At 39.5% G+C, this 27,465-nt stretch overlaps 1 protein-coding gene across 3 annotated transcripts in view; it reads right to left on the bottom strand.

Annotated features, from left to right (window-relative positions):
- LOC131220759 (DNA damage-binding protein 1) overlaps positions 1-23,950 on the bottom strand; it is a 38,544-nt gene extending 14,594 nt beyond the window's left edge. For 2 of the 3 annotated variants that reach the window (XM_058215588.1, XM_058215589.1), the window contains exons 1-11: positions 23,690-23,950; positions 23,294-23,342; positions 18,140-18,199; positions 17,950-18,041; positions 14,151-14,202; positions 13,602-13,664; positions 13,391-13,440; positions 2,568-2,643; positions 1,724-1,933; positions 1,469-1,575; positions 1,210-1,318 (exon numbers count right to left, since the gene is read on the bottom strand). In XM_058215588.1, the coding sequence (XP_058071571.1) occupies positions 1,210-1,318; positions 1,469-1,575; positions 1,724-1,933; positions 2,568-2,643; positions 13,391-13,440; positions 13,602-13,664; positions 14,151-14,202; positions 17,950-18,041; positions 18,140-18,199; positions 23,294-23,342; positions 23,690-23,793 (972 nt within the window). In that variant the 5' untranslated portion in view covers positions 23,794-23,950. The remainder of the gene's footprint in view (positions 1-1,209; positions 1,319-1,468; positions 1,576-1,723; positions 1,934-2,567; positions 2,644-13,390; positions 13,441-13,601; positions 13,665-14,150; positions 14,203-17,949; positions 18,042-18,139; positions 18,200-23,293; positions 23,343-23,689) is intronic. The other variant, XM_058215587.1, reaches the window with a different exon arrangement.
- Between the last annotated feature and the right edge of the window lie 3,515 nt (positions 23,951-27,465).

Here is a 27,465-nt window from a genome sequence, read left to right as displayed (position 1 = left end):
TTCAAAACAGGAATTCTCATGATTGATTCACAAAAGTTTTACGACCAGCTTCCCATCTAACATTAACCCCTTCTCCTTTACCTAGGCTTGGGACCAGCTCACAGATCACTTCCAGTGCAGTTTCCAGGCATCAACCAAATAACAGCCTGTTATTGGTGTGCCGTAAGAGGAAGCCATAAAGTCCATTACGTAAAGGTAACGGTGGCAACCATTACACGTTATGAGGTCGTAAAGGCTGTAACAGCCGTTACAGAAAAAAATAAACGTAAAGGGCCCCTGTAACGGCCCTTTACGCCCCTCGGAAAGGCGATAACGGAAATGTAACAGTCCATGACGGGGCCGATATAGGATTTTCAGGTTTTTTATTCAATAAAAAAAGAAAGAGACCATAACGGCCGTTACAGGGGTTGTAACATCCATTACAACATGTATCATAAAGGTAACGGTGGTTACTGTTACAGACACCGTTACCGTTACGGAATACCGACTCTGTTTGAATGGTGAGAAAAGAAAAGAAAAGAATGTGGATGATGTTTCTGGTGACGGATGTTTCACCATGTTTGGATGGCAGAAGAAACCTTGGATTTTTAAATGCAACCATTACCTAAACACCATGGTCAAATTCTCATGCATGAAATACGAAGTGATTTTTGTTAGAGCATTATTTGGATTTTCCACTTGTTATCCAAACAAGACTCCCAAAACAAAAACTCATGAGAATCCAAGCTCATGGGTAACCTCAAGAAATCATCATTGGATAATCATTACAGTTTTCTTTCTTTTTCCCACCATCAAAACGGGCCCTAAGGGTGAAAATAATTGCAACAGGCTGATAGCTCATGCTTTATGCTTCTCTGTTGAGGCTTATTCTTGCTGGTTCATAGATGTTTTTGACTCATGTTAATTTTAACCAAAGTTATCTTTGCTCTCAACGTGGATACTACTACATCATCACGATAGCATGCCTTGCACAGCCAACACGAGACTCGAGAGTGGCTTCATCGCATTACATGTTTACCACTGTTTATGCTTCTAAAAGCCTTGTATCTTTTCCTTGTGAGAATTTACGAATATATTACCCAATTGATAATAATAATAATAAAAGATGTGACATGTTGAACGTATTTTAACTTTGTCACAAACAGAGACAGCATGCATCACAATGCCAAGAAAGTATAGAATATGCACCAGATGCAAAGATGGCCATACCTGTGAATCTCCATAGCTTGAGCCCACATACACAAATGCATTATCAAGATATGATATTGTTGATGCAACAGATGTTTCCCCCAATAGCTCAATTTTGAGTCCAGTCACTCTACAAAAATGTAGGAGAAGATGCATGCTTCAGAACTAGAATAATGCACTCGGCAAGAAAGGAAAGCATATCTCGGAAATTGAGGCTAAGGCTAACAATCTGTTTCTGTTTCAGTGCAAGCATTCAATCAAATAGAGAGAGATCTCGCACCTCTCTTTCTCATGTGTGATAACGAGTAAATGCAAAAATCCTGCATGATCACTAAGCAAGTATCGAGAACCATCTGCATCAACCCTCCCATATGCTCTTGTAATTGACTGGAAGAGTTTACATGGATTTTAAAATACATAAACGAAGAAAGAAGGCAAAATGATAAAATAATCCTATAAGAAATCTCAGTTGCAATTGTGATTTAAGCAAGGATTACAATAAACAAATTGGCAGCAAGATTAAGCAACCACATACAGGTTTTGTTGGAATGGCTTTAAAGGCAGTGGCACTGCAATACACAATTGTTTCTTCTCCAATAATAATAACACCACCAAGAGGCATGGGAACAGGTATTAGCAAACCAGCCCCATTGTCAAGATTATTCTGTGACCATGGACCCTCAACAAAGTCTTTGTCCTTGAGTGCAACCTCATATGTTTTGACATGCCGTGCATCCTTGTTATCCTGCAGTTTGGAAAGAAAAACACACTGTAAGGTTCCTCATTCATAGTGTTGCCAGATTACCTACAAGGCAATGTCCAGCATTTATCATATAATAAAAATTATTAGACAAAGAAAAGGTCTATTGTAATGCGAAAACAAAAGAAGAATAAGAAAGAAGGAAAGAAAGAAAGAAAGAAAAGAAAAGAAAAGGCAAAAGAAAAAAAGAAGAGAGAAAGAAACCCGGGTGAGAGAGATTAACAAAATGGAAAAGCACATGCCATGAAATGTTGTTTGGTCATATAGGAATAAAGATGACTATTTAGGAGTATCTTCTACAGAAGTTAAAAGCTTATGCATCAATTTAAATAAATAATTTAAAAAAAAAAAAACAAAAAAAAACACTATGATTGATGAAAGCAAAACTTATACAGGATAGAAGCAAATTTACAAGGGAGAAAATGTAGTTATAGAAGCAAATTTACAAAGGAGAAAATGTAACTACATACAGATAAAGTAAGTTGTTGATGAGTAAACATTATAGAAGTAATCCATCAAAAATATGATAAATGAAATTGGTAAGTTTCATTATTATACAAACATGCACTGAGAACGTGATATTCAGTAATCCATAAAAGAAGATGGATAAATGGGAAACCTGGTAAAGAACTACAATTGTTGGTTTTGCACAACCGTACAGAAACTTGATGTCCAGAACTTGAAGCTCTTCAAGCCTGAAATTGTAAGAATGAATCAAATGCACGAGGATGGGTAGAAGTTCAAAAGAAGGGCATCAGATTAAAACACTGCAAGCTCGAAGGACATAATATTTTTATTATTACTAATTGTAGAAGAGTGAATTGTTGATCAGAACAGTCAATATATAAAGGATGCATGGATGCTAAACCATTTGGTACATGAGACAAGAATGCTGTGATATAGACAATTAATATAAGGTTTCAGTTGTATCGAAATCTTGCTGCTGGTGATGTTACCTCAAACTAGTTCCTCGGGAGGGTATAATTTACAAGAAAGTAACAAGGACAGCTATAAATATTGAGCCTGTTTAGTGGCAAAAAAAGTAGGTGATGTATTTTGACCATTTCCCATTGAAATGCACCTAGTGGTTATGGGACAACCAAACACCTCAGAAATATGCATAAATGATGAATCAATATGAAATGCTGTAACAAGATTTGTCTATTTTGGATGCCAGTCCCTTACGTGCATTAGTCTTTAATATATCTTGTCATTTAGTTTCATATCTTTTAGTTTTAGTTGTTATCTGATCTTCCCTCAATTACTTCCTAGCATTCTGGCAATTAAGATATGCTATGCCCCATGCATCAGGGAATTACAAGATAGTATGGAGTCTAATCCTAACTCCCCACCTACAATATCTTTTTAAAAACCACAAATATCTTATATAATATGAACTACTGTATTATTTAATACAACTTGTTGATTTTAATCAACTGTTACATAGTGCCTGTACAATTTTTTTGTTCTCGTTAGCGGTCCCAAGTCTGGATAAATGGGGGTTGCATGGGTTGGCAGACAGCGTGAAACTTTTGAGATAACCTTCATCTTGAATCCTAACAATATGACATTACAAACGCCCTAGATTATTGAGCGGAAGGGCGGGGTGGAACAAGATTGATGTAGCCAACCCCAATTAGTTGGAATAAGGCCTAGATGATGATGATGATGATGATGATGATGATTGTATTTTTTGATATATAACTCTTAAGAAGAATCTAAAAGATTCTAGTGATGTTCCAAGTTCCAAGTTCCAACTTACATTCATTCTTATAAGACTCCACACAATTTACCAATTTACCAAAACCCGAAAAAATTAGCATGCAACATAACAATTTGCAAAAAACTATGAGCAATGGTATCCAACAGCAATCAAGGTGTTCCAAAACGGTAACGGTGGCCGTAACAGCCACCACCGTTACCGTTATGATACGGGCTATAACGGCCGTTATGGCCCCCGTATTGGCCGTTACGGCCTTTTTTTATTTTTCAAAAAAAAACTGTTACAGGCCGTTACGGGTCTGTTACAGGGCCATTACCATTACGGCCTGTTTTTCTGTAACAGTCGTTTCGACCCCGTAACGCATAACGGTTATGACCGTTATCATTACATAACGGCCATTACAGCCGTTACGTAACCGATTTTGAAATCCTTGACAGCAATAGACCATGTTCAGAAGTTTATATACAGGATAACTTATAATGCACTAGTAAGTACTTCATACTTAGGGGCTTATATTAGCATTGTGTCTCTTAGCAATCGGAAGCAAAGTGTCCTGATGGCAGGGCCCATAGCTTGTGACTTCTCCAAGGCCCCTTAGAAAAAGATGCCATGAACAATCAAAATAAAGATAATTTGGTATGGAAATCACGCTTTCATCACAGAAGCTGGAACCAATAATCCTGTTGAGGCATCATCATGACATCATCATCATCATCTAAGTCTTATCCCAACTAACTAGGGGTCGGCTACATGGATCCTTTTCCACCATTCCACTACAAGGTTTTGGATCCATGTTGGAAGTTATGCACAATTTTGACGTTGGCTGCCAACCAGACACAACCGTCCTTTATCCGCGCTTGGGACCAGCAATGAGAGCACAAAACTCCCACAGGCACAATGTAATAGACTATTACATAGGTTGGTTGAAATCAAGCACCATCAGCATTATGGATTGAAGCGTTGAGTTCCTCCTCTCTCCTTCAATTGTTCAAGTTATGAATGTGTGTGTTCCTCTTCCATGAAGTCTTGGATGTTTCTTGGATCCATTGTTATTGAATTTCTTCGACCATCAATTTGATTTTCCTCCTTTTTCCCCCATGCAACACTCCAAGCAGTTGCGCGCGAAGTGATAGTCTATAACATAGGTTGATTACTATCAATAAGTTGACTACAATCAATGAGTTGATAGATTGGCAGGATTTTTATTTTTATTTTGTAAGATAAAGGGATTTTATTAAGAAGGCGCCAAGATGGCGCCAAAAGCATAAAACCCTAAGCTGCAAAAAGCAAACCATTATCCCTTTTTTTTTTAAGATCACGATACACACACACACACACACACACACACATATATATTGAAGAAAAAAGGAACTACAAAGGGAGCGGGGCCGCTGAGAAAGCGAACCACCTAAGCTCCAAGAAAAAGAAGATTACAGCCCTTTAGGTTATCTACATTAGAAGCCCACTCTATCATCAACTGTTTAGCTCCACACACTAAGAGCTCCACTGAGTTGGAGACATTCGTGAAGCATCTTCCGTTTCTTTCTTCCCATACAGACCACCAGACAACCAGGAGAGCTATTCTCCATATCGGTGTCCTTTGCTTGCCTAGGCTGACATTGTGTCATGCCTTTAACAACCAACCTATTGTGTCGGGAAGAGACCATTTGATTCCGAAGGGACTTAAAATTTCTGGCCAGATTTGGTTTATATAGGAACAGTGGACAAATAAATGATTGACTAACTCTTCGTTCACCATGCAACATAGGCACACGTTAGCTAGAGTCATCCCCCTTTTCCTCAAGTTGTCGACCATGAGGACCTTTTTCTTTCCAACCAGCCATCCAAAAAGCGCTATCTTAGGAGAGACCGAGTAGCTCCAAATCTGATTTGTCGTAGGTTTTTCTTTGGGGGAACTACTATCCCTTTTTTTAGAGAAATTTATTACAAAAGCCCACCAAAGGTGGGGACAGAATGCAACCCAAGACTAGAACAAAAACCAAGAAGAAAGATTAGCAGACTTCACTACTTTTACCTTTGAGGCCCATTCCGAAACAGCATTTTTCACCAAGTAAATAACCTCTTTGACTGAAGATTCCTTGTTTTGAAAAGGATATGCTCCCAAACTTTCCTAGCGAAGGGGCAATGGATGAAAAGGTGATCGACCGACTCTATATCTCCCATGCACATCAAACATATGTTTGGGAGGATAAGGGACCTTCTTTGAAGATTGTCTATGGAGATCACTCTCTTACTCCCTACAAGCCAAACATATGTCGTGAACCTCGAACGAGCCCCGTACGACCAATAATGGAACGAAAAGGACGATGAACTAGATGGTTTAGGGATCAAACTATAAAAAGATGCCAAAGGTCAATGTTATAATTAAAATTAAAATTTTTAAAAAATAAAAATAAAAAAGTGTCAAAGCTATGAATCTTCTTCAAAAGGTTGGGACAACACCAGCTTCAAGTGATCTAGAAGGCGAAGAAAATCTTCGAATTCCTCGTCTATCAAATTCCTCCAACAAGGTGGGGACCAAACAACGGATCCTTTAACCAAGGCATACCAGCAATGAACATAGATGTAACAATCTAGGGCTTCTTCTTCTTCTTCTTCTTTTAGAGGTAATTGAAATTTTATCAGAAGACCCGCCAAAAGGCAGGGAAATAATACAAAAGAATGCCAAAGTAAAAACCAAGAAGGAAGATCATCAGACTTTTGCTTCTTTCACAAACAGGGCCCATTCTGAAACTGCCAATTTCACTAAACAGACAGTTTCTTAAACAAATGCACTCTTGTTTTGAAAACAGTGGTTGTTTCGTTCTTTTTCCAAATGAACCAGAGGATTCCCATTGTAACCAACCTCCAAATAGCTTTTCGAGGGTTATTTTAGCTAGACTTGGGAAAAGATCTTGCAACCGCCTATCTTTGCACTGGATGTCTACCCAAAAGCGAATACGACTTCCCTTCCCAAGAGAAAAGAAAACACCAAGCAGAAACAATCGCCTTCCAAACATGAGAAGCATAGTAGAGAGATGAGGATTTGATGCTCCAATCATCTAGTTGAGTACCTATTTGGACATTAGAAGTTCCCTCTATAACTTTCCCACTTCCGATCCAAATCTCCAATGCCAACTATCAAGAAGAGCAACATTCATAAGGCCCAAATTTTTTAACCCGGCCCCTCCTTCGACAATTGGCTTACAAACACCAGTCCAATTGAGAAAATTGAACTTTGTCTTTTCCGCAGTCCCTTTCCACAAAAAAATCTCTTCACAACTTATCGAATCTTTCCAAAGTTGACTTGGTTCGTTTGAAAAGAGACGGAATATATAGCCATACTGGAGAAAGCTGCCTTGATGAGAGTTAGCTAACCCCCAATGAAAGATCGATGCCTCTAAGATGAAAGCTTTCTTTCAATTCTTTTGATTAACTTGTCCCAAAGGTGTTTAGCCGACTTCACAATGTAAAGAGGCATCCTAAGATAAGAAGAAGTGAAAGAATCACTTCTGCACTCAAACACATTTGCTAGCTGACAAATCTCCTCACGATCCACATGTATTTCCAACATCTTAAATTTAGAAACATTGACATTAAGGCCCGAAACCACGTCAAAGCAAAGAACTGTCTTGCAAAGGTTATCAACCGCTGCAATATTCGCATCACAAAATAGAATTGTATCATCCGCGTATCAAAGATGACTAACTTGCAACCCCGAATCCGCTACCTTGAAAACATTAATTAAGCCATTTTCCTCTGCTTTGTGGAGCATCATGTTAAACGCTTACCGAACGACAACAAAAAGATAAGAAGAGAGAGGATCGCCTTGTCTAATACCGCATGAAGCTTTAAAAAAATTGAAGGGAGACCCATTTATTAGAATAGAGAAAGACGGAGATTGAATACATGATTGAATCTAATCTCTCCATTTTGGGCCACATCCAAGCCTCCTTAGCATATAGTCTAAAAATTTCCAATCAACAAGGTCATAGGCCTTCTCTACATCAAGCTTGCAAACAAATCAATGTTTTCCTTGACAAAGCCCGGAATCATTAACTTCATGCGCTATAAGGGTAGTATCCAATATTTGTCTTCCCAAGATGAAGGCTCCTTGATTTTCTAAGATGACTTTAAAAAGGACATTTCTAAATCTTAGAGCAAAAACCTTAGCCTATAACTTCTATGGAATCCGAATTAGACTAATGGGGCGAAAATCCTTCAGTTGATAGTTGATATGCTCCTTTGATCTTGTGGATAAGAGCTATAAAGGTGGCACGGGCACCAAGAGCTTTAGAAAGCCAACCTCCATCAAAAAATTCTGATATAAATCTCAATACATAAGTCTTAACCATCACCACATCTTTTACAAAAACAACATCAGGACTTTGTCGAAACCAAGCGCCTTATCTCCACACATGGAATCTAAGGCCACATCAACATTCCTCTCGGAGTTGTTAAATCATCTTCCATTCCTCTTCGCCCAAATGGACCAAAAGGCTAGGAAGATTAACCTATGACACTCCGCCCGCACTGTCTTCGGAAAGCAAGCTCCATATGCAACTCCGCCTACACTTTCTTCAGAAAGCAAGCTCCATATGTCACTCCGCCCACACTCTCTTGGCGGCAGAATTACTCTTATTAAGGCTTCACTCTCCAATCTCCCCATCTAATTCCTCTCCCTGTTTAAGTGCCCCAAATCGGTCCTAAATCATATTGATAAGATGAGAAGGGACTTTCCATGGGAGGGAAGATCAACTAAAAAGAAATTTTACCTTCTTAGTTGGACTAAAGTGTGCAAGCCATGTCCGGAGGTGCAAGCATCAATAACTTAGATGTGGTTAATTCGGCCCTCCTCGGTAAGTGGGTGTGGAGATTTGGGATGGAAGAATCCAGCCTCTAGAGGAGAGTTGTCCCTGCTAGATACAAGACCTCCCCTCTGGGATGGTGGACTAAGGACTCCTCTCTATAGGACCACCTTTATTTGGAAATATGTGGTTGGTATGGCTCCAATTTTGGCCTTTGGATTGAGGTTTGCCATTGGGGATGGGTCCAAAGTTCGTTATTGGTAAGATACTTGGTGTGGTAACTATCCTCTAAATCAGTACTTCCCCTCCCTGGCCAATTTTTGTCCTTTTGCTAATATTGTAGTTGCAAGTTGCTTTGCAGCTCACGCGTGCGCGTGTGTGTGCGGGGGGATGTTCTCTGAAGTTTCCGTGTTAGTATCCCTCCTTTCCCTTTTGCAAGATATGGTACCTAATGTTGGGGAAAAGGATTTGTTAGAGTGGTATCATTCCAAGAATGGAATGCTTTCAATTTGCTCCCTCTATTCTGTGTTAGCTCGTCCTCAAGGTACGGCAAGTCCTTGCCATACGATCTTCCTCTGGAAGTATGGAGCTCCCTCAAAGGTGGTTGCTTTTGTCTAGTTAGCAGCAATGAATAGGATCCTCACCATCGATTACCTTCACAAAAGATCTATCATTTTGCCTAATGCATGCCCTCTCTGTTTGAGTACCAAGGAGTCAGTGGACCACCTATTCATCCATTGTTCCTTCTCCCACATTGTTTGGTCTGGTATCTTCAGATCAACCAACATTATTTAGGGGTCTCCTGGTTCGGTGGTGAGCTTACTTCCAGCATGACATAGTGGGAAGGGTGCCTCACGTGGTAGGAAGAAATGGAAGCTGGTGCTTTTAGCTTTCTTTTGGGCCATCTAGCTGGAAAGAAATAATAGATGCTTTTGTAATTCAAAGTTTTATCGGATTGGGTTTCTTGTAGGGTTGTCTTGTACATTAGGGGGTGGGCTCCCTAAGGGTGTCTTTTTGTTTTCTTTTCTTTTCTTTTTCTATTCTTTATTTGTTTCTTCTCCTTTGGCCTTTAATCTTTTAATTGAATCATCTTTAAAGAATAAAGGGAAAAAAAAAAAAAGGTCCAGTCGCACCACTGCACCTTGAAGGAAGAGAGGATAGAATCCCAAACCGACTACGCAAAAGGGGAATGAATGAAGAGAGGATTTACTGTCACCTCATTAGTCATGCATAAAGAGCACATATTCGAGATACCACACCTCGCTTCCTAAGATTGTCGATGGTTAGGATCATGTTCCTTCCAACAAGCCATCTAACCCCTATTAGAGAGAGGGCGCACAAAAGCGTAAAAAGAAGAAAACAAGCAACGCCCCAAACTTTTAGTTTGCCACACCATCTTGTCGTTATATCCCTAGATTGGGCTAACTATATGGATTTGATTCAGGAGTAAAAAATCTTCCAACTACTCGTCCAAGAGATCCTGACGGGAAGGAGGCGACCACGCCCCCAAAGACCCGCTAGCAAACCAGTAATCTGCCACCGAAATATCAATATCCGTCACTGGTCTACATAACTTTGGTTACACGATCATTATGGGAAAGTCCATCGCCCAAGCATCTTTCCAAAATTTAACTTTTTCATCATTTCCAATTGCAAATCTAAATCCCCTCCTTTTTAGCTTTGACTCTTGCAACTCCCCTCCGCAACCCTAATGCTCTATACAATGAAGCATCCCTAGTCCCTCAACCTCCTTCCTTGCACCCGTACTTGAATGCAATCGATTTTCTCCATAGAGAGTTTCCCTCCACACCCAACCTCCACACTTCCCAAGTAGTGCAGTGTTCATATCTTCCAACACTCTAATGTTTGCTCCTTCCTCATTGTATGGTTTGCAAACTTCCTCCCACGACAGAAGCTAAAACTTTCCTTTGTCATCTGACCTTTGCCATAAGAAATCTCTCCTTGGCTTCTCCAACCTGTTCAACATTGATTTTGGACAGTTAAAGAGGGATAAAAGGTAGAAAGGCATATTAGATGTCATTGATTTTAAAAGCGTGTTACCCCCAAGGAAAAATATCTTCCTTTCAATTGAGCAAGTTTTCTCTCAACCCTTTCCACCACCTTGTCCGGTGTCCCACAAATGCTTCAAAGGCTTCCCTATACACAAAAGCAATCCTAGGTAAGAGGATTGAAACTTTCCAACCTTGCACCCAAAGATACTTGCAAGAGTATTCATCTCCTCCTCCAATCTGATTCCCAACATCTCGCTCTTAACAACATAAAGCCTTCAATCCCAAAACCGCTTCGAAGCATGTAACTGCCACGAAAAGTCTTTCTACCATTTCCTCATTCGCATTGCAAAAAATAATAGAATCATCCACAAACTGGAAATGAGAGATTGGAGGACCATTCTTATCAACCTTGAACCCCTTGAGAAGGTCTAATTGTTGCCCACTAAACAACATTCTGCCCAACACATCTGCCACCAAAGAAAAACAACGAAGATAAGGGATCCCCTTGCAATCCTCTTGAACTTCAAAAATAACCTTTAGGAGACTCGTTGATGAGAACAGAAAACCAAGCAGACCAAACACATTCTTTCATCCACTTCCTCCATTTCTCGTTACACCCAATCCTACCTAGCATGTAGTCCAAGAAGCTCCAATCTACGTGGTCATAGGCTTTTTCGATATCCAACTTGCACACCAAATCTCTCCCCTCCGTAAATCTTGAATCAATACATTCATGAGCCAATAGAGTGCAATCCAAAATTTGTCTTCAAGGATGAAGGCACATTGGTTTTCATAAATAACACTTTTCACCACCAGTCGAAATCTAGACGCAAGTTTTTTAGGAAAAAAATTTTGTAAGGACTTGCGATCAGGTTAATGGGTTTAAAGGCTTTCAAATTTTCTGCCCTTGAACTTTTAGGAATAATTGCAATGAACGAAGCACCAACATCTTTCGACAAACTACCGCCCTCTTGAAATTCTAAAATAAAGCCCAAAAGCCCCTTTTGATAACATCTCCAAACACCTAGAAGACGTAATAGGAAAACTGCCCAAGCCTGGAACCTTGTCTCTGTAAAGAGCAACAACTGCGGTTTTCACCTCAACTTCCAAAAACGGTCATTCCAAAGATTCCACCTCCTTACGACAGATCCTACTAAAGTCAAGATATCGATCCTCGGCCTATTCCAACCTTCCGAAGAAAAATAAAAATTAACCACCGCCTCACAAAGATTTTCTTTCCCTTCTACCCACCTCCCATCAACCACCAAGCTCGAGACTTTATTCATTTTGACCCTTGTGCAAGCCATGTTATGGAAGAACTTTGTGTTCTTGTCCCCTTCAACCAAACCACTCTAGACCGTTGGCGCCACTTTATCTCCTCCTCCTTTAAGCAGTTGTGGTAGTCATGTGAAAGCTTAGCACGCACCTATTTTTTCTTCTTCCAATAATTTCAAGGACTCTTCCTTGATGTCAAGCTCCTGGATACTTGCAAGAATGCTTCCCATCACAGCCTGCTGAATCCCCAAAACCTCTTTTTTACATATATTAATTTTACCTTTGAGCATGTGTAATTTTTTACATGGCTAGAACCCGGCATAGCCCTCCACTTCAAAAGAATCCCACCACAACTTCCTAACTCCAAAAACCCTTCAACCTCCAACGATGCAGAAATTTAACAATCAGCATCTTAAAAAAATATTGAAAGAAACCACACAAAAGAAATAGTTAGAAGCACGATGGTTGTCAAAGAACATACAATGTTTATATTCCAAAAGAAACCTCAAGTTCCAGTCATTGAGGGTAATGAACCGGCCATGGCAGATTGGCAGATATTTTGCCCAGCAGACATCAACCCTCCTCTTTTACCCGGACTTTAGAACCGGCCATGGCAGATTGGCAGATATTTTGCCCAGCAGACATCAACCCTCCTCTTTTTCCAGACTTTAGAACCAGCCATGGCAGATTGGCAGATATTTTGCCCAGCAGACATCAACCCTCGTCTTTTACCTGGACTTTAGAACCGGCCATGGCAGATTGGCAGATATTTTGCCCAGCAGACATCAACCCTCCTCTTTTACCCGGACTTTAGAACCGGCCATGGCAGATTGGCAGATATTTTGCCCAGCAGACATCAACCCTCCTCTTTTACCCGGACTTTAGAACCGGCCATGGCAGAGGCTCATATGCAAACACAATCCCATCTAGTAACAACTGCAGCCATGAAGCAAGCAAAGAGGTGTCATGGAGGGTCAGTTGCCAAACGTATCACTAAGCACCAGGCAATACATACACACAGAGTTCAGCCATATCAGGTAATAAACACAGGTACCCAAGTTGGCAGAAAAGCACACATGTACTACAGCTAGACCCAAAGTGGGATGGAGATTCTCAACTAGTTTGCTGCAAAGGATAAAAGTATAGTTACATGATCGATGAACTGAAGTCGCAAACAGATTCACATGCAAGAGCTGTGAAGCGTCTGGTTCAAAATGTTAGAAGTAGGAACAACTAGGATTAGGAGGCTGGAGCGCCAGTCCATATCATGATTTGAAGCAGGAACAGCAACTGGTAAGAAAGATTGTGCAAACATAGAAGTCACAAATAATCATGTCCAACTCCAATGCTTTCATCTCAGGCATGAATATCAAATAGGACATTTTTGCCATCTCTTTCTATAAAAATTACTCATCAGAATTCTAGATCAACTAATCACCTTCATGGCAGTTTTACAAACATACTTTGAACAATGGAACGGAATTTAAACTTTAAAAAGAAATAAGTCCACTGGAGTAACACCAAGCTAGCAAGGAAAACTCTTTCTTTTTTTTAAGTAACGATGTGTTATTAAGAAAGTAAAGGGTGAAAATAAGAAATCAAAAGTCAAACAGAAATAGAATACCTAATATTAAAAGCTTCCTTGAGCTGTCCTTTGTTGTCAAAGGGTATAACCTGTTAAAACATGGTGCTAGCAGTCATCGTATGGCAAATAACAAGTAAAAGAATGCCAATTAAAAGGACCAAGTGGGTCATTCTGGAAAACAAGAATAGGAAACTAATAAATAATTAAGCATTGAATGTCAAAATTCAAATTGATCAAACCAGGATCATACCTTGAATAAGCCATCATAGAGATGAAGACCAATTAATCTACAATCAGGATCAATTATGCCAATCTACAAAAGGAAATAAAGTTTTTATATAAAAAAAAAAGTTATACTTATAAGAACTTCTTAGCTCCAAATCATGTAAACATTGGAACCAACAACACCAACAACAAAACTTATTTCTTTTTTTAATGGGAAATGAAAAGCAAGGCAAGAAATCAATCTTGTTTGCCTTAATTATGTCATATGCTTTTTCTTTATTCTTTTCTTTTTCTTTCTTTTTTTGCTTTTTCTTTATTCATTAAAAACTTGTTACCTAGGAAATTTTCATTTTGTTGGTTTTTCTATTTTATTGGACTTTATGAATTTTCTATCTATTTCTGTAAAAAAATAAAAAGTTAAAAAGGGCCGAATCATCAACTCACAAAGTCCTCGCCAAAAACAAGCATGGTCTGTGGATCCAAGTTTCCAATACCAATGGCACTTTTTTTGGCCAAGTTTCTTTAAATAATTAAAAATAATAATAATAACACTCAAATAAAGAAAAGAACATACCTGTCCATTGTCTGTAGGGCGACCTATACGATCTGAAACATCTCCCATTGCTCTACACACCATGAAAGGCATAAAGTCCATGAACTCGTGCATGTTTTACAAAATATCCAGATATGGCTTTAACTATCAGGCTTGAGAATAAATAGTATTGCTTAAAGAATTAACACAAACTTCCTATTTTCTGTTTATTGTGAAATGAGTTGACATGATAGAGAAGGCTTGGTTGCATGGCATTAACTGGTCCAAGTAAAAGTGAAGGCAGATACAGATAATAACTTTATAAACGGATTCAAAACAATTAAAACACAAGCAAAAACATGTGAAACATAAGTTAAATAGTGTCCATACATTTAAAACTCAGAAGATTTCTCAGAATCCTTGTGACTTTTAGGAACTTCAACTCAACCTAAAGCCAAATAAAAATAAAAATCATGTAAGAAAACTAGTATTGCCTTATTTGTCTAGCAATCATGTGAATTGTGGATTGTGCATCACTTGGTTTTAGGTACCTCAAAGGAAGAGAGGGCCGATGTGTTGTGCTCTTGCAAAGAGTCTAGGCATGACTAATTAATGCGGTGAGCAAGGCTGATCTAGGAGAATTCCACTTATAGTCACTCTTGTACATTGCTTGTATGATATTTACACTTGAAACAGGGCACCACGCTATCTTTACAGGTAATATTTCGTCCTTTGTTCTGGAATATTTAGCCTCGTGTCAATAAAGTCTTATCCATCTTTTTTTACTTTTTTCTGTTTTCTTTTTTTTTTTTCTTTTTTTTTTGGAAAGATTAGTCTGATCCATTACATTACATGAGTATCTATATGTTTTTATAAACTTGTTGATTGTAATCAACCTACATTGATTACTCTTATCCATCAAAGTACATGACTATCCATATGTATTTATAAACTCGTTGATTGTACTCAACCTATGTATTAGACTATTAAATAGTGGTTGATTGTAAGCAACCCATGTATTATTCTGTTATATTGTGTCTGTGGGAATCTTGTGCTCTCATTGCCAATCCCAAGTCCGGATAAGGAGAGATTTGCATCAGGTTGGCAGCCGGCGTCAAACATATGATATAACTTCCATCATGAATATGAATAATATGACATTCCAAACTCATACTAGGGATTTACGGATTGGCCCTTGATAGAGTGGAATCGTCGAACAGGATTCATGTAGCCAACCCCAATTAATTGGGATAAGGCTTAGATGATGATGGCGATGATGATGATGATATTGATGATGATGATGAGTCTATATGTTTTTATAATTTACAAGTCTCTCTCACAATGTGCACCATTAGGGAGGTATTATAACTCTTTTTAGAGAAATGGCCCACCCTCAAATGGGTTTAGATTTGAAGGTGGCCCTCCTAAAGAGTGGACAAGCATAATATTTGAGTCCAAGGATTGTCCCGTTATGACTCACCTAGTGGATCTTTTGAATCACTCCCAGGTGCGGCAATATAGCACGTGCAGGCAAAAAATCCCCACCTAGCCAACTCTTAGAAAATATCTTCTCCAAAAGCAATTAGTAATATCAAAGGCACCCAAAAAGGTTGCATGGGACACCTTATACTTCATCACAAAAAAGAGTCGAGCTAGGCAAGCATCAAGATCTCATCAAGTTCCAAGATATAACAAAGTTCTCTACTTCTAGCCAAAAGGGAAAAGCACACATGGCTTGGCACTAGATGTGAGATATGACATACGAGAAGGTGAAATAGAAAAAAGCTCTGGCAGTTAATGTCTACGTAAGACTGTAAAATCCCTAGAAGTGTGCATATTATCCGATTCACAATCAAATATAAACCTTCATCTGCATTTTGCATTCACTATCATCATCTAAGACTTATCCCAATTTATTGGGGTTGGTAGGCTACATGAATCATGTTCCACCGTTCCACTCTACTATGGGCCATAAATTCAATTAGACCATAGGCTATCAAAGTTTTTCTTACTACCTCCACCCACCTCCTTTTGGGCCTTCCCCTTGCCCTTTTAGAGCTTTCCAACTTGTACCAACTCACTCCTAACTGGTGTAATTATTGGTCTCCGTTGCACATGACCAATCTACTTTCCCGCATCTTATTACCCACCGGTGCTCCTTATAAAGTTCCCGCAAATGCAACCATTTCTAACTCTATCCTTCCTCATCTTGCCACTCATCCATCCCAACATCCTCATTTCAACTACACATCCCATGAACATGTTGTTCCTTAACTGCCCAACATTGTCCCATAAAGCATGGCTTATAGCTATCTTGTGAAATCTCCCTTTCAGTTCAAGTGGTAGACGACAATCACATAGAACTCCAGAAGCACATCGCCATTTCTTCCACCCAGCTTGAATTCTATTATGAGCAAAATCCTTCTTAATCTCTTTGGTCTCCTGAATTATTGACCCAAGATATTGAAAGCGGTCATTTTAGGAAACTGCTTGGGCAGCAATCTCGACTAATTCCTCATTTCCACTCCTATTGTTACTAAAATTACACTTCGCAATTCACATACTCTATTTTGGGCCAACTATTTTAAATGCTTTAGATTCTAAAGCACCCTCTATAAATCTAGCTCTGTGTTAATGCCCTCTCTCGTCTTGTCAATCAAAACTATGTCATTTGCAAACAACATACATCCTAGGATCTCCTCCTGCAAAAGCATTGTTAACTCTCCACAACCAATGCGAAAAGGTATGGGCTCAATGCCAATCCTCGGTGCAAGCCTACGGTAATCGGGAACTCACTTCTCTCCACTAGTGGCATCACATTTGTTACTCATCCATCATACTATCATATTCATACATATCCTTAGTCATGTGCATTTTGCATTCAAAATCCATAAATCCATAGTATAAGAAAAGAATTAACGCAAGACATAACAAAGTTCTCCAATGTTGGTCAAAGGCAAAAGCACACATGCATTGGCAGCAGATGTTAGAACTAGTGTTTTAAATAGCGGTAGCGTGATGCGTAGCACTCAGCCCTCTATAGCATGATGCGTAAATACGTAGCATGTAGCGTAAGCTACCCGATACTTCTATTTTTTAATTTAAAAATAGGACAAATATAATAAATAGTGAAAAAAAGGAAAAAATATATATATAAATGCCTAAAAGATGATTCATTTTATCAATTATAAGCATGTTCAAAAAAGTTATTAGTTATCATTTATCAAAAGCCAATCCACATATATAAGCCAAATTAAATAATTATCACATCAACAACTTTCTAAGCAAACCACTTTAATTAATAATGTCTAATTGAAACCACAAGTCACAATTATGAAAAGAAATAAAAATCCCATAGGTTAAAAGTATCGAGTATAATACAAGTGTCACGTTCCTCGACACTAGAAACAAAGAAAACGTGAAAAAAAATAATAATAATAATAAAATAGTAAAAAAATACATTGTAGCTTACGCTACGCACTACGTAGCTGTAGCGTACGCTACAAGGGCTTTATACTATTTGGGACGCTACGTAGCGTACACTACGAGCGCTATTTGAAACACTGGTTAGAACTATGATCTAATAGTAGTGGGAACAAAAAGGCACGGCCAACTAATGTTCATGTAGGATTGTAGAATCCCCAAAAGTGTCAAGATGAAAGCAACCAATGCATAGCTTCAATTGACAGTCAAAGATAAGTTGCCACATGCATTGTGCATCCAAGATGCATAGTTGCATAATATAAGAAGTAACCACAATACCGATTACAAATGAAATTATGATAATAATACAAGTTATGCAAGCCAAGAAAAACTAATGTATCTTCCACTTTGCACAAACCTCGTGATGAGCTCAGATGTCTCTGCATCCCATTGGAGAACACAAAATTTGTATCTCTCTGTAGCAATAAATAGAAAATCTTGTGCTTCCCCCTGTAGAGAGACAAGGCAAAAAAGGGAAGCACAGGTGCAAGATCCAAATCAGACAATAGCACAGTGAATCTCCTAAAATGGCATCAAAAGACACTCACATGAGGGCGAAAAAGCTCAAGTGTTGCAATTCTTCCATATATTGGAACATCCAACATAGGCTGCAAAACAGAACAAGAAGATTCAATCGGAAATATCAACAAATTCTTGCATGGTCCAAGGAAATAAAAATAATAATAAATAAATAAATAAATAGTCTGCTTCCAACAATGTATGCTTTGAAGCATAAAAACATCCAAGAAAGAAGTACTGAAATGCAATATAAAATGCACTATGTCAAGCAAAAATACAGGTATATGCAAATCAAAGCAAAAAGAAGACCACAAAGCTTGCCAGTAAAAAACAAAAAATAAAGAACAACATGTCAAAACCCTTCAATGTTATATCAGGTGAGAAGGAAATGGGTGAAGTATTGCAATGGTTTTATATCCAGAAGCTTCTGCAAATGTCAAGCTCAATGAAAGGAGATGTGATCGGTGAAGCATCAAGAGAGAAAAAATATTGGTGAGGAATCAAAAAAATAAATTAATTAACCAAAACAAAAGGTCACATCATCAATTTATGTGAGACACTCTTTTGTACCCATGTGGTGGAGACCACCGTCTTCGTCGCCATAATCATCATTACAATCAACATCAACATCACCACCACTATCATCATCATCATTATTTATGTCAGACATTATCTATGCATGGGGGTGGCAATGGGTCAGGCTAGAGCTAGGTTGTGGTTGGCCCTAGCATGGCCCTAGTCCCCTAAGAGATGGCCCTAGCCCCATATGGCTAGACTGGGCTAAGGCAAGCCCCGTAAGGAAAAAAGCAACATAATTAAGGTCATGAAATAATACAAAATCAAGAAACTTTTTTTAGTATCACCTTCATTCGCAAGTAATCCCATCGTATAAATGGTTTTGATCATAGAAACATGATCTCGAATTCAAAAGTGATTTTAAACTACACTTGTACGGAGATTGGAGTGTCTTCAATCATCCATTCTTTTGCATAAGAGTGACCCGCTTGATGATTGCACTGAGCCAACAAGCCAAGTTGGGTTGGATCGGGCTATTCATCACTGGCCCTGGCCCGGCCCAGCCACCAGACCTAGATTTCAAGCTCAAGCCCAACCAAAAGCCCAAGTTTAGGGGCCTACAAGATATTTTGTAATGGCAACAGTGGCCATAACGGCCACCACCATTACCTTTACGAAACGGGTCGTAACGATGTTACGGTCCCCCTAATAGCCGTTATGGTCATGGTCCCCGTAATAGCCGTTATGGTCATGGTCCCCGTAATAGCCGTTATGGTCTCTTTTTTATTGGAAGAAAAACCCTGAAAAACCTGTATCTGCCCTGTAACGATGAAAAATAAATCGAAAAACTTGTATTTGCCCCGTAACAAACTATTACGGAGCTGTTCCGGCCTTTACAGGGTGCATAATGGGCCGTTCATGCTGGTTACTAGTCATTTTTTCCATAACAATTGTTATGACCATTATGAGTATGACCCCGTAACAAGTACCATTGCCACTATTACCTTTACATAACAGCCTTTACGGCACACCAGGGGCCCAAGCCCCAGTCCTATGGGATCAGGTTGAACGACCCAGCCATTGCCACCCATACTTATGTATACACGTGACAATGAAGCATTAAAAGAATATCAACGAGAAAAATTTTTAAAGAAAGATGAAGAAAATAGGAAGTTCATCATCTTATGGAAGATATTACTTTTGTATGACTACATTTAAATCATCATTTGTAGAAGAACCCAGAGGTATCAAACCTCACCGAATATTTGGGTGTAAGGTTAGAAAGCACCCATTAACCAATCTTGGACTATTGCTTTGCATGGGTAAGCCAGCAAAAAAGTCTCTAAAATGTAGTAGTGGAAAATGTGGAAAGTAGGTTGTAAAAAAAAAAAATTTGATCTCTAGGTGGTTGTATAACCATCAAGGCAACATTGGAAAATATGTTGATTAACTTTGCGTCCATGTTCCTAGTGTTCCAAATATCAGTGATATTTTCAACAATACCATCGATATTGTCAATAATATGGCTAATATTATCAATATCACAAGGTTAGCGATATTGAAAGTAATGTAGAAAATCCCAAATATTGGCAATTGCAATGATATTCTAGGCTCTCGACAGTATAAGAGTTCCCGGATATCAGTGATCCCAGTGACAATATTGCCGATACAATGGATTCTTTTGTAAAACGCTGGAAATTTGTGAGAAAATCAAGAAAAATCCCAAAAATTGAAAAACTCATCGTTTTTTGAAAGATTTCTTAAGAATTTTATTCCTTAGGGAATTTCAACCACTCCTTAAAGTTTTTGTTGAATAAAAGCTTGAATTTAGGAGAGAAATCTTGACATAAACCAGAGACAAGTCAGAACTCAAAGTAATAAACAATCCATAAAAACTCAAATGTTTACATGGATTATAATGTCTATGCATGATTGAGAGTCATAGACATGGATATGTGGTGAATAAATCAACATCTGAATGGGTGACTGGAGGAAATTGCAGAAATCCTAATTTCCTCCAGTTTTTACCCCTCAGTGTTTATTTACTTGCATAAGCATTGTACGGTATTTCCATGATATGACCATATGAACACATTTATCCCACTGCTTTTTTTATAACACATGGTCTGAGCCCCAATAAAATGGAAACTTAAATGTATAGTTGTTTTTTGCAATATTTTTTAATTACTAAATGTGAAAAAAATGTGTGTTTTAACATCTCTTTAAGTTTCACTGGCCCTAAACCCTTAAAAAATAAAAATAAAAATAAAAATAAAAAACCACTTTTTCCCAATGTTTTCCTCAATGAGCAATATTTTTGTGAGTATCAGAGATTATATCAGCGATATCCATAAATGTTTCCATATCAGTGATACCGACACTAAGAACACTATTTGTGCCTCTGCCCCATAAGTGTACTTAAGAGAATTGAGAAGGATATATGAAGGGTATTGGACATAAGGGACAATTTTCATCTCTTTGGAGAATGTTTAGTGCCAAGCCAGCACAGGTGATATTGATTTCACAAGACTTGGATAGTGTCGTTGGAAAACAAGGGGGTAATGATCTCCAGAGCTTCTCTCACATTGGAGAACTAATGCAGGGGCATTTTCACACTGGGCTTGAGTGGGGTCGCCTGTTGGATGCAGGGGCACACTCGGGGTAGGTGACCCATGCGATTTGGAGCCCACGGGGGGATCTCGTGTTCGAGACTCCTTACCAGGGGTGATTAATGCGCATTTCACACCGGGCTCAAGTGGGGTAGCCCGTGGGATGCGGGGACACACTCGAGGTGGGTGGCCCATGTGATTTGGGGCCCACGAAAGGGGTTCGGCCGAGATCCTAACCCATGAGATGTGGAGCCTGGGCTATGAGATAAAGGGATTAATTCGCTATACTCTAACAGTTCGAGCTTTTAGAGCAAGTGGTTAATTGTCCTGCATCAAATTGGTATCAGAGCGAGAGGTCTCGTGTTCGAGACTCCTCACTAGGGGTGATTAATGCAGGGGCATTTTCACTGGGCTTGAGTGGGGTCGCCTGTTGGATGCAGGGGCACACTCGAGGTAGGTGACCCATGCGATTTGGGGCCCACGGGGGAGGTCTCGTGTTCGAGACTCCTTACCAAGGGTGATTAATGCGCATTTCACACCGGGCTCGAGTGGGGTAGCCTATGGGATGCGAGGACACACTCGAGGTGGGCGGCCCATGTGATTTGGGGCCCACGAAGGGGGTTCGGCCGAGGTCCTAACCCATGAGATGTGGAGCCTGGGCTATGAGATAAAGGCATTAATTCGCCATACTCTAGCAGTTCGAGCTTTTAGAGCAAGTGGTTAATTGTCCTGCATCAAGAACATGTTGTGTGATTGTTTTTCTTCAAGGGGCAAGGTTTTCAGTATTGGTAACATATCAGCCAACACATAATCGTATTGGTCACCCCTGTTATGCATTATGGGGTTGAATCGATTGGAACCCAAAAAAAAAGGGTCATCATGCACCCATATGGGCCATATCAGCTGTAGGTTCCACTTGCCTTCTACTATCACTTCCTCTACAAAGTGGCACAAACATTCCCCCCTTCAAGTTCCACCACCTTACTATTCCATCCAACACATGATGCATACATCCAACTACAAGCCTATGTCGTGCATCCAAGGTACACCTGGTATAACATTACAGTCCTGTGCACATCTAGATGCACTTGTTCATGTTGCATGTAGTCAAGATGTACACATCTTTTTATATATCTAGCAACAAGTGAAAGGATAATGCCACATATGATGAACAAGCATTCTCCAATCCATATCATATTTACATCAAGTGCTCGAATAGTAAAGCCATGTACAGGCAGATTTGAATCAGTGGGCTCATTGCTATTTTGTGCAACCAACTACTCAAGCATGTCCTTCCCAATGTCTTGTCTGATGGTATACATGTGACAGAACATAAATGTCCCATCGTGCTAGGCAGAGTTGTCTGAAACAGCATGCTCTAAACCTAAGTTACCTAACTGTTTGGAAATTCACCTTTCAGCAGACTGCTGTTGGATCTACCTAAATGCCCGAAAAATTGGCCCAACTCAGACCAGTTGCAACCCTCAAAGAATCCTCGTTGTGAACTTCTACATAGGTTCTTAATTTTAAGTCAGTCAGTCCCAAACTTTAGGCTTTAGAAATCCAGTACAAATATGTGATTGTTGCAACAAAAAGAAGACTTCAAGAAACACCATAGTGAATGTTACAATAAGAAGAGTCAATTTATGTGTATGTAGTAAAACATGCCTGTTAAATAGTGGCTGTTACTTTCTCACAAATGCCCATTCTCCAAATATCTTGTAGTTATGTGCATGTAGTGACATTTTTCAGTACAGCATCCATTATTTTATTGTGGAAACGGCGTTTTACATTCTTCCATCTTCCAGTTTCAATGTGACTGTCATCATTACTTAAAGGTAAGCCAGTTGGCCATTATAAGATCGAAATGCCACTTTCTAAAACCTGATTGAGGAACACATAATTTTCGTTGTTTGCAGGCATTTCTCAAAGAATTACTGTTAGGAATCAATATATAATAACTCTACCAATGAATTGTCTGCAAAATAATCATCGATTTATTTCAGACACGAGTGTAAAAAAAAAAGGAATGAAATTAAATAACAAATGAGCTAGTACCTGTAGTCCCTGCGGAGTGAGCAGATGTATCTCAATACGTGTGCATTTACTGAAATAAATAAATAAGAGCTGACCCCACATCAGAAAACTGAAAAATGCATTACTCGTGAAAATCAAGCAAACTACAAAAAAAAAAAAAAAAAAAAAACGATTTTTCAGCAGAAACCCGAGAAAACAGGCAAATTAAATCAGCATTTCCAATCAGAACAGGGAAAGAGAAATCAATTCAATAAACAACGCAAGCGTTTCTCAAATAAATTGAAAAATAAAAAATAAAATCTCTTCATTTTGTGAAAGAAAAATGTCGATTCAGAGCTCAAAACAACCATTTCATGCTGTAAACCTGAACTGAAAGAGAGAAACCCTAATCAAACAAGAGAGAGAGAGAGAGCATACGCAATGATGAGGTTGAGTTCCTGAGGGCTGGTAAAATTCCCAACGCAGGAATGCGTGACGTTCGTAGGCTTGTGTGCCGTCACCACGTAATTCCAAACACTCATCTTCTCCAAAGCCTCTCTCTCTCTCTCTCTCTCTCTCTCTCTCTCTCTCTCTATTCCATTTGGAAATCCGTTCCCTCTATATATGGAAATCTATTCCATTTGGAAATCTCTCTCTCTCTCTCTCTCTCTCTCTCTCAGAGCTGTTGCTGCTGCTGTTGTGTATGCGAGGGCACTCAGGCAAGCGGCGCGATGAAGAAGGGAGAGGATTAGGTGCGGCCCCGTTCTCACCCAAGACGGTGCGGTCCTTAACTGTGGGGCCCACTTTGATGTATGTATTCTAAATCCACGCCGTCCATTCGTTTTTCCAGATCCTTTTAGTGCATAATCCAAAAAATGAAGAATATCTAAATCTCAGATGGACGAAAACACAGAAAAAAGTGGTGAATGACCATTAACAACTTATAATGGGCCATAAATGTTTTGGATCAATATGATATTTATTTTTTCCCTTCTTCCAGGTTTATGTGACCTTACAAACAGGATGGATGGAAAATAAAAATTATGGTGACCCCTAGGAAGTTTTTAATGATATGACATTCGGTTACCATTGCCTCCTATATTATGGTCCATCTGATATTTGGATCTTCTTTGTTTTTGGGATAATTGGCATAATGCCCTAAAATGATCTGGAAAATCGCATGGACGGAGTGGATTAGATTATCAAGGTTGGTCCCACGGTAAGGGTCGCACCTTCTTGGGTGTGGTCGGGGCCGCACCTAATCTACTCCCCAGGGGATGATAGTGTACACCCCGAAGGACGGTAATTACGCTACAGCCATGTTTCTGCATTACACGTGCGAGGATTATCTTTCAATCAGGACTGTCCATCTATCGGGCCCTCTGTCGATGGAAATTGATTCGAGATGAACATAGATTGGGTGATCCTGTCCTTTAAAACAGTGGCGTATAAATCGACGGTTGGAAAGGAGTATCAGTTAATGGTCAAATTAAGTACTGGAGAATGAAGCTAAACAACGGATGTAGTCTTCTTATGAGTATTGATTTTAGGAATATCGTCCATCCATAAAGAGGCCCACTGTTTGAACAGTTCAGATTGATGGGTAAGGTTTCCACGTGTAATATAGAGATGGGTCTACCATATTCCATCCATCCCACTCTACCGCATGTAATGTCCGCGGTGGGGGAAAGGGGAAACGGATTGGCTACTCCCCTTGAGCTGGTTGTCGGTGCTCTGTGGGCCCCACCATGATTTATGTGTTTCATCCATTCCGTTAATCCATTTTTAAAGATCATTTTATTATCTTTTGCCAAAAATGAGATGGATATAAATCTCAGTGGACCACACCACATGAAAACAATAGTGATTGGATATCAACCATTAAAATCATCCTAAGGCCCACTATACTGTTTATTTGACATCCAATCTGTTGATTAGGTCATACAGTCTCAGATGAAGAGGAAAAAAAAATATCAGCTTGATTCAAAACTTTTATGGCCCCCAAAATGTTTTTAATGGTCAACCCTCATTCAACACTGTTTCCTGTAACGTGGTCCACTTGAGGTTTGGATATACCTCAGTTTTGTCATCATGTTGTAAAATGATCTGTAAAAACAGATGGATGGCATGGATGAAACGCATACATCATTGTGGGGCCCACATAGCACCGACCACCGGCCATTGGCTGGTGTCAGGGGGAGTAGCCAATCCGTTCCCAGCGAAAGGGACGGAGATTCGGTGAGGTTCGGGAAACACCGACTTGGGTGAGGCCGTGCCGTAGGTCCCACCTTGATGTATGTGTTGTACATCCACTCCGCCCATACGTTTTGCCAGCTCATTTTAGGACATATCCTCGGAAATGAAGCTGATCCGGATCTCAAGTGGACCACACCATAGAGAACCGTGGTGATTGAATGCCAACCATTAAAAGAATTTTGGATCAAGATGATGTTTTTGTTTTCCTCTGTGTGCTCTTGCCAACGGGTTGGAGGAAGCAGTAGAGCTGTACATAACCAAGTTAGCTCAGTTAGCTGGCTCAATTCCACTTGGTTCGAAACTGAGTTCAAGCCAAGTTGAGCTGATTTTTTTAGCTTGAAAAAGTTTTGAGCTTAGTTCAAACTGGACTGAGCTTGACTCGTCTCAGATCAAACCCCAACTTGAATCGAACTCTGATCCAACCAGTTTGGTGACTCAGTTATTTTGATATACTTGTTGCTTGGCAAGTGTTTGATGAAATGACTTAGTGAAGTGTCGGCTCGTGACAAGGAAGGTTTAGATGTGAAATAAACACCCTTTGTATCTTGATTTTTACATTGTCTAAGTGTTTGATGAAATACTTGTAAATCGATGTTGTTGTTTTACGTTCCCCAAAAAATTGAAGGTGCACTCTACGTGTTTGAAAAAATAGGGCAAAGGCTCGATCTTGGCTCAAGCTCGGCTCAAACTGGCCCGAACTGTTGACCGAACCGAGTCGAATTGGCCAATCAGGCTCGAGGACTAAGCCGAGCCAAGTTCGAGCCGGGTCAGCTAGTGGCCGAGCCGAGCCAGGTTGTGCCAAGCTCGACTCATGTACAGCTTTAAGAAGCAGATTGGGTGGTGATCCCAATAACACTTAGGTGTAAGAGTTTTGTGAGCTCTACTGTAATGAATGTGTTTTGTTCATGTCGTTGGTTCATTTTTCCCACTTATTTCAGGGTACAAATATTTTCAACCCTCATGTGAACCAAAGCATAAGACATAATAGGGATTGAGCCCCCAACCAGCCTATTCATAAAGTTAGGAAAACCTAAATAAGGGGAAATCACAAATGCTATCATGATATGGAACTTTTGTGATCCTAAGAAGTTTCCAATGGATGGTGTTTTTCCTGTAAAGTGAACCACCTGAGCTATGTATCTGCCTTATTTTTTTGGTTTATGTTCCAAAATGAGCTAGCAAAATAGACGGACAGCATGGTTAGTGTTGGGGCCCACTAAGCTTTTCCAGAGCTTAGCTAGGTGGTGTTGGGTCACCACAAAATCCGAGTTTGGGTTGGATGGAAAATAAACATTTGGATGCTCCCTATAAAGTTTTTAATGGTGGCCATTTAATCACTACTGTCTATGGTGTGGTCCACCTTAGATTTGGATCTGATTTATTTTCTGTGCTCATTCCCTGAAACAAGCTGAGAAAACAAACAACTACATCGATATAATGCACATGCATCAAGGCGGGTCCCATGGTCATGGTCTCACCAACACAATGTTGGTGGGAGAGGGGGATAGAGTGCCAGACTGATATGTTATGTTCGGATCATTTAAAGGATGGTGATGACTCTTTAAATGTACACATGGCATGGGAATAAGGTGATTCACACCATCCAAATTCCTAACCAAGTTCTTTCCTCTGTAAGGAATTCCTACAAGAATTTCAAACCTAATATGCCATTTCTCAATGCATTTCTTTAGACAAATACTCCGTTTTTTTTTTCCTCTTTCCTGCCAAATAAAATGCGTCCCAAGCCGAAATATCACAAGTACAGCTTTGTCCAGGACCGTCACAAGTGATGGATCATAATCAAGAAATCGCATTGAGAATATTAATATTGTGTTTCACGCTCTTTGTGTGGGGCGGGTGCAGGCGCACCAAGGGGTTGGCGTAACTTTTGCAGTTGTTTGGTGCATATGTTTGATTAGATATGCTTACAGAACTTGGAGTTGCCACTTATCCCGTAC

This window comes from Magnolia sinica, chromosome 12 (genome assembly GCF_029962835.1).
Source record: "Magnolia sinica isolate HGM2019 chromosome 12, MsV1, whole genome shotgun sequence".
In the NCBI taxonomy this organism is placed as follows: domain Eukaryota; kingdom Viridiplantae; phylum Streptophyta; class Magnoliopsida; order Magnoliales; family Magnoliaceae; genus Magnolia; species Magnolia sinica.
The sequence above is the reverse complement of the archived record's forward strand: the minus strand, read 5'-3'. Positions and strand labels throughout refer to the sequence as shown.